Here is a 14,900-nt window from a genome sequence, read left to right as displayed (position 1 = left end):
CAGAAGTGAGACAGAGTGTGAAGCGTAGGCAGGCCTGTGAGGACTTACTATCCAGCTCATACTGGGTGAGAGAGGACTCGCTCAGGTTTCGTACGCTGTAGGGGGCTGTGAGGGAGCAGGTGAGGGGTCAAACATGAGCGTGAGAGGGGGCAGCCAGAAGAGAGAGGGCATGAGTAGAGGAGAGACATGTCATTATGTTAATGCACTCTGTGACTACTCTGAAAAAAATCCACACAGTTAGAGAAACCCACAATAATTTTATCAAAGAGAAATGATGTATCACACAGACAGAGCAGATATAACATAACAGCTCTACATTAAACAAAAGATAGGACTGATTATAACTGATTATAAGAGAGACTATAGAGTAAGATTTGCCATGCACAACCACAGAGTTACAGGAAGACAAGGAGGGCAGGTTATGTACATGTTCTGATGGAGTTCTGTGTGACCTTGTGCAGAGGTTGTAGGGGACTTGTGGAGAGGTTGATGTGAGGTTGTGGAAAAGTTACAAGGAGGTTGTGGGAAGGTTGTTACTCACAGGTGAGCTCGGCCCAGGTAGCAGAGGGGCTGTTGGCAGTGAGTACGGAGAAACTGCGGAGACGGTCGTACAGGAGCTCCCGGTACCGTATCCGGAAGCCCAGGAGGATACCGTTAATCTTCTCCTCAGACGGAGGCTGTGATGACGATACAATGTTAGACTACCATTAGGACATGTTCTACATAGGCTCTCTCACAGACAGTCATATTTACAAAGCTGAGCTAGCTAACTAGACATTTGATTAATTTCTAGTTAGCTACAGTTGAAGTCGGATGTTCACATACACTTAGGTTGGAGTCATTAAAACTCATTTTTTAACCACTCCACAAATTTCTTGTTAACAAACTATAGTTTTGGTAAGTCGGTTAGGACATCTACTTCGTGCATGACACAAGTAATTTTTCCAACAATTGTTTACAGACAGATTATTTCACTTATAATTCATTGTATCACAATTCCAGTGGGTCAGAAGTTTACATACACTAAGTTGACTGTGCCTTTAAACAGCTTGGAAAATTCCAGAAAATGATGTCATAGCTTTAGAAGCTTCTGCTAGGCTAATTGAAATCATTTGAGTCAATTGGAGGTGTACCTGTGGAGGTATTTCAAGGCCTACCTTCAAACTCAGTGCCTCTGCTTGACATCATGGGAAAATGAAAAGAAAAATTATAGACCTCCACAAGTCACAAATGAAAAGAAAAATTATAGACCTCCACAAGTCTGGTTCATCCTTGGGAGCAATTTCCAAACGCCTGAAGGTACCACGTTCATCTAGTACGCAAGTACAAACACCATGGGACCACTCAGCCATCATAACGCTCAGAAAGGAGACACGTTCTGTCTCCTAGAGATTAACGTACTTTGGTGCGAAAAGTGCAAATGTATCCCAGAACAATAGCAAAGGACCTTGTGAAGATGCTGGAGGAAACAGATACAAAGTATCTATATCCACAGTAAAACAAGTACAATATCAACATAACCTGAACCGCCGCTCAGCAAGGAAGAAGCCACAGCTCCAAAACCGCCATAAAAAAGCCAGACTACGGTTTGCCACTGCACATGGGGACAAAGATTGTACTTTTTGGAGAAATGTCCTCTGGTCTGATGAAACAAAAATAGAACTGTTTGGCCATAATGACCATCGTTATGTTTGTAGGAAAAAAGGGGAGGCTTGCAAGCCGAAGAACACCATCCCAACCGTGAAGCACAGGGGTGGCAGCATCATGTTGTGGGGGTGCTTTGCTGCTGGAGGGACTGGTGCACTTCACAAAATAGATGGCATCATGAGGGAAGAAAATTACGTGGATATATTGAAGAAACTTCTCAAGACATCAGTCAGGAAGTTAAAGCTTGGTCACAAAGCATACTTCCAAAGTTGTGGCAAAATGGCTTAAGGACAACAAAGTCAAGGTATTGGAGTGACCATCATAAAGCCCTGACCTCAATCCTATAGAACATTTGTGGGCAGAACTGAAAAAGCAGGTGCGAGCAAGGAGGCCTACAAACCTGACTCAGTTACATCAGCTCTGTCAGGAGGAATGGGCCAACATTTACCCAACTTATTGTGGGAAGATTGTGGAAGGCTACCCAAAATGTTTGACACAAGTTAAACAATTTAAAGGCAATGCTACCAAACACTAATTGAGTGTATGTAAACTTCTGAACCACTGGGAATGTGATGAAAGAAATAAAAGCTGAAATAAATCATTCTCTCTACTATTATTCTGACATTTCACATTCTTAAAATAAAGTGGTGATCCTAACTGACCTAAGACAGGGAATTTTTACTGGGATTAAATGTCAGGAATTGTGAAAAACTGAGTTAAAATATAATTGGCTAAGGTGTATGTAAACTTCCGACTTCAACTGTAGCTTTTTATTTAAACACAATTGAAATGTGCATCAATTATTTCATGACTCCCCTGTAATTCCCCTTTGCCTCATCTCAGTTATGGTCGGCCCTCCTATGCACAACCACATGCAGTGTACAACAGGAATAAGATGAAGAGACAGGATTCAAAAAATGAGCTCATCCATGGTTGACTCACACAGAGAGAAATTCCCCCGTCATAAAACATGAGACAACAGGACCAGAAGAAAGGGTAAAGAGAGGAGAGAGAGAACAGGCGAAAGAGAGAAGAGTGGCAATAACCGCTTGGATGTCTAGATGTAAAACTCCTACAGGTGGTAACCTTTGAACTCTCCATCTCCCCTTTATGGTCTGCTAATTCAGGTGTTAGTGTTAGAGAGAGGAGAAGAGGAGAAGGTGTGTGTTGCACTCAGTCTAAGTACACCCTATACACCTCGCTGCCCTCTCATTACTGCCCATTGACTGACAGATGACTGGGTTTTACTGAGGATAGGAAGACCGACATCAGGACCAATCACCACACCTCTTCTTACCTGCCAGCGAATCAGCACGGATGTAGTTGTGTGTGGCGTGACAGAGAGGATTGTGGGGGCTTCGTCAGGGGCTGGAACAGGAGAGAAAACAGAGAACACAGCTGAAGACGTGCAGCCCCAGGAGGAATGGTAGCAAAGGTCTACCACCCAGGCGCAAATGACTAACGCAGTGGTATTCACGGTGTACAGACACACAAAGAAAGAAACCACCTCACCCATTGATAAACAAGTCAAAAGGGCTGTTGGAATGATTTGCGGAAGGAACCTTTCTTTAGTTAAAGTTAGTTCTGCTTGGTTGACATTGTTTGGTTGTAAGTGTTTTTGTTGGAGTGTTCGGCTGGTCACACGGCAAACATAGATAGTGATGAACAAATCACCTATTCTACTGCCAATAACGTCCTCACCACAGCAATACGTTAAGTCATCCTGACATTCTATTCAGGGAGGGATTGGAACCCAGCACTGATGTAAAACATAAATGACAGACTCCCTGCCTACGAAATGGTTTATCGGTCAATGTGGCGAAATCAAGGACAATGAAGACCAAATCATGTGTGGATAATATGATATTCACAAGGATCTTTGTTTTCAATGCAGTAAGATACCCCAAAGTGAAAAGAGGTTAAGTCTCTTACCATCCTGTAGTGTCGTGATAGCTTCACTCTCCTCGCTGTATTCACTGTCTCCTATGTCATTGGTGGCTTTCACTCTAAACTGGTAGGAGGTGAAGGGCTTCAGCCTAGCATGAAGCGATGGAACATAAGACAACATCATTCTCAGTGACATTTTTCAAGTGACATTTTATAACTATTCAATTTCCATAGAGGGCTAAGTGCAGCCTTTCCAAGCAAATCTCTAAAATTTGAAAACTTTTCTAAAATCTCAGAAAACTTTCAACTATGTCCCCCTGTTAGTGCACTAGGTAGGGTGCTAAGTAGGGTGCACACTGTACCTGCCAACTATGTAGGAGCTGGCCTCGTGGGTGACCGAGGCAGAGTGGACGGTCCAGTTGCTACTGGTAGTGCACTAGGTTGGGTGCTGGGTAGTGTGCTAGGTAGGGTGCATACTGTACCTGCCAACTATGTAGGAGCTGGCCTCGTGGGTGACCGAGGCAGAGTGGATAGTCCAGTTGCTGTCGGGCAGTTCTCTCAGCTGCACGGTGTAGTAGCGGACCGGAGAGAGGCCATCACTGCCTGGTTCCCATGACAACAACACACTGCGGGCCTGAACATCCTTCTGGGGCACCATGGGACGATTGGTGGGCTGGGGGCGAGCTGAGAGAGAGAGAGAGAGAGAGAGAGAGAGAGAGAGAGAGAGAGAGAGCGAGCGTTAAACGTTAACAACATGCCCATGTTCTTTGGTCGGTAACAGTTTTCAGGCTACATTATAGTTATCTGCGTACAAGCTTTTATCGGGTTAAATAAATTACTTATACTATACTCAAAAGACAATTGCCTACAATACTCACTAACTTCAAGTGCTTGTATAAACACACAAAACAAATAGCTGATTACTGCAGATGTAACTGGGTGGAAAATAACTCATGTAAAACCTTTGTGCTGAATCTGTAAACTACTATCAGATGAGATGGGAGTTTCTTCTGAACTCGTTGGAATGCTCTGTTGTTTATTGTAAGTGACTGACAGAGCTGACTGACTCACCTCAGCCACTCTAGCATGTTGTGTCAACACTGAGAATATAAACCTGTCTGCACTCTAACACATGTAGACAATATTCTGTGGTATGCTCTATAAGTACAATAACTCACATGGAAACGTCACATAAAACTTCATCTAAGTACACAAAATATACAATAATTTCTGGAATGTTCTATAAAGTACAATAACTCCTATACTAATGTTTTATACTACTTCTTCTTACAATTCATATTTCCATGTTTCCATAGTAACCTCCCTTTTTGGTACGTTCACCAAGTACAATAGGTTATACACTTATGTGATACAATACTTAATCTGACATATGTTTCAATTCATATGTTTACCTCTCTTCTCGGTGGTGACCACCAGTGCCTCTGAGGCCTCTCCCCAGCCCTTGCGTGTCTGGGCTGTGATGCGGAACACATACATGGAATCTTTTTTCAGACCCGTCACCATGTACTGACGAGCACTCGGGTTCAGCACGTCCACTGTGGCCGTGTTGCTGTTGCTCGAGTTCAAACGATACGTGATCTGATAGGCTGAGAGGAGGAGAAAGGAAACACACATGACAGGAGAGAGAGAGAGTCAGAAAGAAAAGCTGTGATAAACTCCTTCAAATGCCTGACACAAAAATGGCGAACAAAGGGATCAGGCTCGTTCCACGATGCTAGGTCCAAAGTTGATATATTTGTAATTATCAAAATAAGTGTTGTTTTTGTTTGCTGTATGAGAGGGTCATTCTTGTAGAGTCTGGACAGGTTAAAGGTGAAAGGTCAAGGTGTGGTCAGAGTCAAAGGTTAAATCACATACCCAGGATAATGCCGTTTGGCTGAGACGGGGACTGCCAGATGAGACGCAACGAGGTGGTCCGGACCTCAGGGAACAGGATGCCCACTGGAGGACCGGGCACTGGAGACGAGAGGGGGGCAGAGGGGCTACACTTTTTAACACTTCTTCTCTTTACATCTGAAGCAGTGGGTTACTGAATGGCAGTGGGCATTGGTCAACTATAATATCAAAGTCTGGATAGCTTTAATAAGCTATTTGAAAGCTTTTACATATCCTTTGGTATAACACATCTTGTATGAGCAGATGGATGAATGGCGCTGGAGGGAATAGTCCTCGTTTTACGGGCTCCTGGGCAATTGTGCTAATTTGTGTATTTTTTCATGCTGATCTTAACTTTTTTTTTAGACATAATGTTTCCTATGACTGAAAAGAGCTTCTGGACATCAGAACAGCTCTCACTAACCTCGATTTGGACGAGGATTTCTATTGAATTCCGGAGGCAAAAGACATTGATTATTCAGACCAGGCCCAAATCCCAGACACTCGAAGAAAGAGGAGATGGCACTATAGAGACCGGTGTGCGGGATACCTAACAAGACTACATCAGAGAGTGGATAAATCGCCTCTACCCTCTGTTCTATTGGCAAACTGGATGAGCTCTTATCAATGTGATCTGAAGAACTGTAATATCCTATGTTTCGCTGAGTCATGGCTTAGCAAGGACATGGTAAAGATAAATCTAGCTGGTTTTTCAGGACAGAAAGTCAGCGTCGGGGAAGCTCAGGGAAGGGGTTGTGTGTCTCTTTGTTAACAACAGCTTGTGCACGATTGCTAATATTAATATTCTGCTTGTCTGAGTTAAAATATTTCATGATAAGCTGTAGACCATACTATTTACCTCCACAAAACGATGCTGGCTCAAAGACTACACTCAATGAGCTGTATAGGGCCATAACCAAACAAGAAAACGCTCACTCAGAGGGGGCGCTCCTAGTGGCCAGTGACTTTAATGCAGGAAAACTGATTTCTACTAACATGTCACCTGTGCGCCTAGAGGAGAATCTTTTTTTACATCACCTTTCCTCAACACACAGAGAAGCACACAAAGCTCTCCTTCACCCTCCTTTTAGCAAATCGGACCATAACTCTATCCTAATGATTCCTGCTTACAAACAAAAACTCAAACAAAAAGTGACCTGCTCAATACGGAAGTGGTCAGATGACTCGGGTGCTAATCTACAGGACTGTTTTGCTAGCACAGACTGAAATATGTTCTGGGATTCATCCGATGGCATTGAGGAGTTTACCACCTCAGTTATTAATAAGTGCATCAACTACGTCATCCCCAAAGTGACCATGCGTACATATCCCAACCAGAGACCATGGATTACAGGCCACATCCATACTGAGCTAAAGGCAAGAGTTGATGTTTTCATGGAGTGGGACACTAATCCATACGCTTATATAAAATTCCGCTACTACAGGCAAAGCGTCAATACAGGACCAATATCGAAACCTACTACACCGGCTCTGATGCATATCAGATATGGCAGGGCTTGCAATCAATCACGGATTACAAAGGGAAACCAAGCCGCAAGCTGTCCCTGTGACGCGAGCCTACCAGACAAGCAAAATACCTTCTATGCTCTCTTTGAGGCTAGCAACACTGAACCATGCATGAGAGCACCAGCTATCCGGGATGACTGTGATCACGCTCTCCGTAGCCCAAGTGAGTAAGACCTTTAATATTGACTGATTATCAGGAAGAGTATTCAGAGTATGCGCTGACCAGTTGGCAGGTCTTCACTGACATGTTCAACCTCTCCCTGACCCAGTCTGTAATACCTACATGCTTCCAGCAGACTACCATAGTACCCGTGTCCAAGAACACAAAGGTAACCTGTCTAAATGACTATTGCCCCCTGGGCACTTATATCTGTAGCTATGAAATGCTTTGAAAGCCTGGTGATGGCTCACATCAACACCATCATCCCAGACAACCTGGACCCACTCCAATTCGCATACCGCCTCAGCAGATCCACAGATGACCTGAACCCCACCTGAACAAAAGGACCACCTATGTGAAAATGCTGTTCATTGACTACAGCACCAACACCATCATTAAGTTTGTGGTAGGCCTGATCACCAACGATGATGAGACAGCCTACAGGGAGAAAGTCAGAGAATTGACAGTGTGGTCCAGGACAACAACATCTCCCTCAATGTGAGCAAGACAAATGACCTGATTGTTGCATACAGGTAACAGAGGGCCGAGCACAGCCCATCCACACTGACGGGGCTGTAGTGGAGCAGGTTGAGAGCTTCCAGTTCCTCGATGTCCATATCACTAAGGAATTAATTAATTCCATTTTATTTTTGTGTCAATTCGCTAGTTGGCAACCCATTCCTTATGGGATTAATTGACACATAAACAAACATGACAATAATTCACTGTGATAATTCAGTGATAATTGTTCTGGTGTTCTGTGCAGTACGCACCACATAAAGAGTGAAAAAGAAATCAATACGTAAATACGTTTATCCAAGCAATAATTATTTCCTTAGAGTAGTAAAAAAAATATATACTAAAATACTACATGTACAGATGAATAAATACCAAAAAATGAAACGGAAGGCATTTGAACCAAGGCATTTGAGCTAAGGAATTATTATGGTCCAACAGTCGTGAAAAGGGCACGACAACAGAAGGTGGAAAAGGTTTGGCATGGGCCCTCAGATCCTCAAAAAGTTATACAGCTGCACCATTGAGAGCATCTTGACTGGCTGCATCACCGCTTGGTATGGCAACTGCATATGGCCAAGTACATCACTGGGGCCGAGCTCCCTGCCATCCAGGACCTCTTTACCAGGCGGTGTCAGGGGAAGGCCCTAAAATTTGTCAAAGACTCCAGGCACCCAAGTCATAAACTGTTCTCTCTGCTACCACAGAGCAAGCTGTACCAATGTCTGGAACCAACAAGAACCTGAACAGATTCTCTCCTCAAGCCATAAGACTGCGAAATAGTTAGTTCAATAGTTCATCAATAGCTACCCAGACTATTGCGTTGACCATTTTTGCATGAACTCTTTTGCCTGGAGTCTTTGTGCTGCTGGTACTGTTTATTATCTAGCCTGCTGCCTAGTCACTTTATCCCTACCTATATACTGTATACATATCTACCTCAATTACCTTGTACCCCTGCACATCGACTCAGTACTGCTACCCTGTGTATACAGCCAAGTTATCGTCACTCGTTGTGTATTCCATGTGTTATAATTTTTCTATCATCATTTTTTTTTTTCTCTCTGCATTGTTGGGCAGGGCCCGTAAGCATTTCACTGTTAGTCTACACATGTTGTTTACAAAGCATGTAACAAATAACATTTTAATGTATACATGTATTCATTATCTAAGGCTTTTATAGGTATTCTAAATTTAGACAGGCAGATATTAGGCAGCCCAGGGCTTACCGTCGTCCAGGGTCCTCTCCAGTATGAGTGGCGAGCTGGGGACGCCGTCTCCGATGCGGGTGAAGGCCAGGACCTGGATCTCATAAAGGACGTATTTCCCCAGACCAGTCAGCTGGACACTGTGGCTGGCGTTCCCCTCTATTGTCCACAACTGGAGGGACGAGTCGGAGTCCTTCTCCTTATACAACACCTGAAGGCGGGAGAGAAGAGAGGAGAGGAAAAGAGAGGGAAGAGGGGAGTAGAGAGGGAAGATGGGAAGAGAGAGGGGAAGAGAGACGGGATGAGAGAGTGGAATTAGGCAAGAGAGAAGGAAGAGGGGAAGAGCAAAAGGAAAAAATTGGATTAGAAAGGAGAGTGAGTAATGGAATAATGTTGTTGCACTGTATTGTGTCCCTCTTGGAGGCGAGGGTGATAACTGAACGTCTCACACACCTTGTAGCCCAAGATAAGTCCATTCCGGTCTTGTTCTGGTACTTCAAACCAGCGCACCAGGATACTGCTGGAGGTGGTGGCGAAGGCTGACATGTTGGTAGGGCCACAGGAGGGGACTATATAAAATAAAGAAAAAAATTATAAACTAAATGCGTTCCATGATGTTCATGGGCCTGAGATAGAGATAGAGATAGAGATAGAGATAGAGATAGAGATAGAGATAGAGAGAGAGAGAGAGAGAGAGAGAGAGAGAGAGCGCGCGCGCGCGTGCGCTTGCATGTGTAGCATTGAAGACACATACTGGTGAACCACTGAGGCCTAGTGTCTAACCCAGGCGTGGCTGTAGCTCCAGAGAAAGCACAGCTCTATATCAGGCCAGCTAGGCCACGGCTCCTTCCTGGCACTCATCCCTGGACATAAAACAGTGATTCGGAAGAATTTGCTGGAGTGAGTGGAAAAAAGGAAAAAAGCAGAGGAATTCCACATTCTAGCCCATCTGTTCCCAATTTCCTCCTCCCTAAAGTCTGGTATCCACAGTGACTGCACCAGCACAGTGATAGAACATCCTAACCCTTTGCCTATTCTACAAGAACATCCAGAGACAGCAAGACAAAGCGTAACGAAAGAACAACTCATGCCTCACTTTAGTTTGTTTTTGAGAGAGAGAGAGAGAGAGACTGTGTGAAGGAGCAGAATGCAGGCAGACCGGTTGGTGTCCATTTCATATAGCTCCATGAGGCAGGAAGAAAAAAATGACCCTGGCCCCCATACCATACACGTGGGTAGATAAAAGAGGTAATATGCAGGAAGTCTGGGCCATACCCACACATGTGTGATTACAGCCTGATAGTCTAATAGTGTGGGTGGACGAGGCTGTAGCCATAGGAACATACAGTAGCAGTAGGTCATGCCTTTTATGTCCTAAAATGAATGAAGTCTGTAGATCAAAGAGTGCCAAAATTAAAGACTGCACATCAGTGCTGTGTGTGAGGCCACACCAAATGTTATTAACCAGATAAAACAGGATATACCTAAATCAAAGGAAATGTAACTACACCGCAAATTCCCCTATGTTAAATGAACACTGAACGTGCGTACCTGTATAGACACTAAACAGTGTTGAATTAACACACTGCTTAGTGTAAAACGTTATTTGCATATTTCCCAAAATGCCTTGCCTTTCAAGTTAATTGTAGTGTGAACACCCATTACTGAATGTGTTAGTGCCAATAACATGCTTGTCACATTCCTCCATGTTCAGTCCTACGCACTTCACCAAGTGAGATCCTATGTTATTAAAATTTCATTATTTAACACAAAACAATATATATTTCATAAGGCATTATTTTGAGGGCTTGGTTCACAAGGTTGGTTTGTTGATGCTGGGTTATTGAGATATGACCCAGTGGGTCAGATCAGAAGACTCAGAAGGCTTGAAATAATGTATTTTTGGCCATCCCCTGAGAGTAAATGTCATTCTGGTTCATCTGATCTGTTGAATTGTTTTTACATTATAGTCAAACACTAACACTTTTATTTTTATTTTTTAGCTTTAATGAAGGTTACAGAAGCATACAGAAAGCATTTAGAACTGTGACTTACTCCACATTTTTTAGGTAACAGCCTTATTCTGAAATTGATAACTTTGTTTCCCTTATCAATCTATACACAATACCCCATAATGACAAAGCAAAAACAGGTTTTTAGAAATTCGTAAATGTATTTAAAAAATAATAATAATATTAGGTTTATATAAGTATTCAGACCCTTTACTCAGTACTTTGTTTAAGCACCTTCAGCAGCAATTACAGCCTTGAGTCTTCTTTAGGTATGACGGCTTTAATCAAGGATATCCCTGAACTTTGCTCCATTCATCTTTGCCTCGATCCTAACTGGTCTCCCAGTCCCTGAAAAACATATCCACAGCATGATGCTGCCACCACCATGCTGCACCGTAAGGATGGTGCCATGTTTCCTCCAAACCTGACACTTGGCATTCAGGCCAAAGAGTTCAATCTGAGAGTCTTTAAATGACTTTTGGCAAACTCCAAGCGGGTTGTCATGTGTCTTTTATTGAGGAGTGGCTTCCATCTGGCCACTCTACCATAAAGACATGATTGGCGGAGTGCTGCAGAGATGGTTGTCCTTTTGGAAGGTCCTCCCATCTTCACAGAGGAACTCTAGAGCTCTGTCAGAGTGACCATCGATTGCTCAGTTTGGCCGGGCGACCAGCTCTAGGAAGATAGTGTAAACACCCATTACTGAATGTGTTAGTGCCAATAACATGCTTGTCACATTCATCCATGTTCAGTCCTACGCACTTCTTCCATTTAAGAATGATGGAGGCCACTGTATTCTTGGAGACCTTCAATGCTGCAGAAATGTGTTGGTACCCTTCCCCAGATCTGTGCCTCAACACAATCCTGTCTCGGAGCGCTATGGACAATTCCTTCAACTTCATGGCTTGGTGTTTGCTCTGACATGCACTGTCAACTGTGGGACCTCTATATAGACAGACAGGTGTGTGCCTTTCCAAATCATGTCCAATCAATTGAATTCACCACAGGTGGACTCCAATCAAGTTGTAGAAACATCTCAAGGATGATCAATGGAAACAGGATGCACCTGAGCTTAATTTTGAGTCTCATAGCAAAGGGTCTGAATACTTATGTAAATAAGGTTTTTCTAAAACGTCTAGAAACTGTTTTCGCTTTGTCATTATGGGCTATTGTGTGTAGAGTGTTGAGGATTAAAAAAAAATACATTTTAGAATAAGGCTGTAACATAACAAAATGTGTCAAATGTCAAGGGGTCTGAATACTTTCCGAAAGGCACTGTATGAGTTTATTCAAAGCCTATGCAAATCCCCATGTAATATCCCTATGTGATATCCCAATGGGATAGCAACCCCTTTGTAGCAATAAGTAAATAATAATGTTCATATTTTTTAAGATTAGAATATCTAATGTGCAAAAATATAAGGACAATTTTACATCATAGTGTACAAACTCAACATGATCAACTGGAATGACACTTATTCTCACAGGTGGCCAAAAATAACTATTTAAAAATAACTATCCTCCCGAAGATAACCTATGGATTAAACCCAGAATGAAAGTGATCAAAAATGACATTGACGGTTAAATTCACCCATGTTTGGGTAATCCGAACAAGCCAACCTGGTGGGTTATTCACACAACCTGTCACATTATGATGTCTTACAAAGTGAAGTTCAATTTGAAATCCAGCCAGAGCGGGGATTTCTAACCTTCTTAGTTTCTTATCCCCCGCAACCTGAATTCATGGTTGGGAAAACTGAAATATGAAACTAGCTAAGGGATCTAAACTGGAACAACAATTTCAGTAACGGGTACAATGAATCCAAGTAACATATTGGATTAGTTTAGAAAATGTATGGCATTTATATTTGAGAAGCATTAATTAATCAATCAATGTACATGCAAAAACATAGATATTGAAAGAAAATATTCTTAAAATCGACCTGCATTAGAGGATGCTGGGAAATATGATAACGATGGGCATGGTTTTGGTTCAACTCCGGTTATTAACACCAACATTGGGGTTATTTTATACCAATGAGTGTTTATTCAACACTTACAGAGGTAATATGCAGGAAGTCTGGGCCATACCAACACATGTGTGATTATGTGTAGAGTGTAGGCCTGCAAAATAAGGCCTTATGAAGTACATACTGAGTTAAATAATAACGTTTTATTCACTCAGGATCTCACTTGGTGATGTGTACATGACTGAAAATGGATTAATGCAACAACCTGTCCCTAACAAATACAGTCATGGGTGGCAACTCTATAATTCACTCGAAAGGCAAAGCACTCTGGGAAATAAAGCTTTACACCAAGCAGTGTGTTAATTTAACACTTTCCAGTGTCTACACAGGTCCACACTTTCAGTGTTAATTTAACACTGGATAATTTTCTGTGTAACTGCATACAGTATGTGTCTCAAATTGCATTCCTATCCCTATGAGCCCTGGTCAAAGGTATTGCACTATACTGTATAGAGAATAGGGTGCCATTTGAGGCGCAGACATAGAGTATGATGTGTAATCTCACCAGACTCCCTGGTCCTCCCTCTGACTGGCTGGCACCAGGGCCCGGCCCCGATACCGTTGAGAGCCTGAACCCTGACCTCATACTCTGTCCACTCCTCCAGGTCCTCGATAGTGAACTCCCTCTCCAGCCGGTCAGCTATCACATGGGTCAGTGCCTTACCCTGGGAGCCTGTACGGGAGTATTGGAGCCGGTAACCCAACAGATCTGGGTTCCCATTGTACTCCCACTCTGGTAGGGGCTGTGAGGGGGGTGAGAGAGAAAGAGGGAGAGGGAGGAGGAGAGAAAGAAGGAGAAAGGGGGGGGGTGGAGAGGGAGAGAGCAAGAGGGAGAAAGAGGGAAAATGAAAGAAAGAAACGAGAGATAAAAACTACAACACACGAAGACACACAGCCAGTCATCATCGCTTGATGAAAAACTCAGAGCATCACATCATAATGTCAGTCTGTTGAGACGTCACGTACCACCCATCGAAGCCACAGACTGGTCTCGCTGGCCGTGCGCAGGGTGACGTTTGCGGGGGACATGTCTGGAGGGGCCTGCAAGGTCTGGATCTTTCTGGAGGGCTGACTTGGAGGACTGGTCCCCACAATGTTTACCTGACGCATACGGAACCTAGCAGGAGAGAGGAAACAAGAGCAAAGTTATCACAGGAGTTTTCCATAGGTTTCCATTAGAGTTTTTTGTGGCCAGGTCACATGGCCAGGAAAAACACAGGGTTCTATGAATAGAATAGAGTTAAGGCTGTGCTCAATGTAGGTGGGCCTCACACTTGTAGAATGGGTAGGGGTCAAGGTATAGGAGTTAAGTATAGTACCTGTCAAAGGTGTAGGGGTACATAGCAGCCTACCTGTAGAAAGTGTATGGGTTGAGTCCTGGCACCTCCATGGAGCGGGCATCAGGCTCGTTGGGCAGCTGGTGAACAATCACCCAGTCTTCATTGTCTCCTATCACACTGACCTAAACACAACAACAACACACAACACAACATGATATACGCTGCATCCCAAAAGGCACCCTATAGAGTAAGTAGTGCAGTATATAGGTAATAGGGTGCCACTTGGGAGTCATAGTCGATGTGGGTCACAGATCAGGTGGGAGCGGTCAGACACTTTATGCCCAGGATAAGCTCATCTCTCTGGGGAAGAAGGCCTTCTTACCTGGGCCTCTACCTGCCAGCGAGAGATGGAGGTCTTTCCATCATAGCCAGGTTTGAACTGGAGGGTGATGGATCGAGGGCCGATGTTGGAGATGGCCATGTTGGTGGGAGGACCCGGCAGCTCTACACAGACACACAAGAGAGAGAGAGAGAGGGGGGGGGGGGGGGGGGGGCGAGAGAGAGGGGGGGGGCGAGAGAGAGAGCGAGAGGGGGGTGGGGGGGGCGAGAGAGAGAGAGGGGAGCGAGAGAGAGAGAGAGAGAGGGGGGGGGCGAGAGAGAGAGAGAGAGAGAGAGAGAGAGAGAGAGAGGTGGGGGTGGGGAGGGCGAGAGAGAGAGAGAGAGAGAGAGAGGGAGAG

At 43.9% G+C, this 14,900-nt stretch overlaps 1 protein-coding gene across 3 annotated transcripts in view; it reads right to left on the bottom strand.

Moving 5' to 3' along the window:
- LOC149974555 (protein sidekick-2-like) overlaps positions 1 to 14,900 on the bottom strand; it is a 461,666-nt gene that overhangs the window by 32,194 nt on the left and 414,572 nt on the right. For all 3 annotated transcript variants that reach the window (XM_090212862.1, XM_090212863.1, XM_090212865.1), the window contains exons 22-34: positions 14,546 to 14,667; positions 14,236 to 14,345; positions 13,850 to 14,000; positions 13,389 to 13,626; positions 9,295 to 9,410; positions 8,863 to 9,052; positions 5,413 to 5,511; positions 4,947 to 5,141; positions 4,017 to 4,218; positions 3,580 to 3,683; positions 2,945 to 3,015; positions 542 to 677; positions 49 to 105 (exon numbers count right to left, since the gene is read on the bottom strand). In XM_090212862.1, the coding sequence (XP_090068988.1) occupies positions 49 to 105; positions 542 to 677; positions 2,945 to 3,015; positions 3,580 to 3,683; positions 4,017 to 4,218; positions 4,947 to 5,141; positions 5,413 to 5,511; positions 8,863 to 9,052; positions 9,295 to 9,410; positions 13,389 to 13,626; positions 13,850 to 14,000; positions 14,236 to 14,345; positions 14,546 to 14,667 (1,791 nt within the window). The remainder of the gene's footprint in view (positions 1 to 48; positions 106 to 541; positions 678 to 2,944; positions 3,016 to 3,579; positions 3,684 to 4,016; positions 4,219 to 4,946; positions 5,142 to 5,412; positions 5,512 to 8,862; positions 9,053 to 9,294; positions 9,411 to 13,388; positions 13,627 to 13,849; positions 14,001 to 14,235; positions 14,346 to 14,545; positions 14,668 to 14,900) is intronic.

This window comes from Oncorhynchus mykiss, chromosome 20 (genome assembly GCF_057628025.1).
Source record: "Oncorhynchus mykiss isolate SJ-2025 chromosome 20, ASM5762802v1, whole genome shotgun sequence".
NCBI classification, from domain to species: Eukaryota; Metazoa; Chordata; class Actinopteri; order Salmoniformes; family Salmonidae; genus Oncorhynchus; species Oncorhynchus mykiss.
The sequence above is the reverse complement of the archived record's forward strand: the minus strand, read 5'-3'. Positions and strand labels throughout refer to the sequence as shown.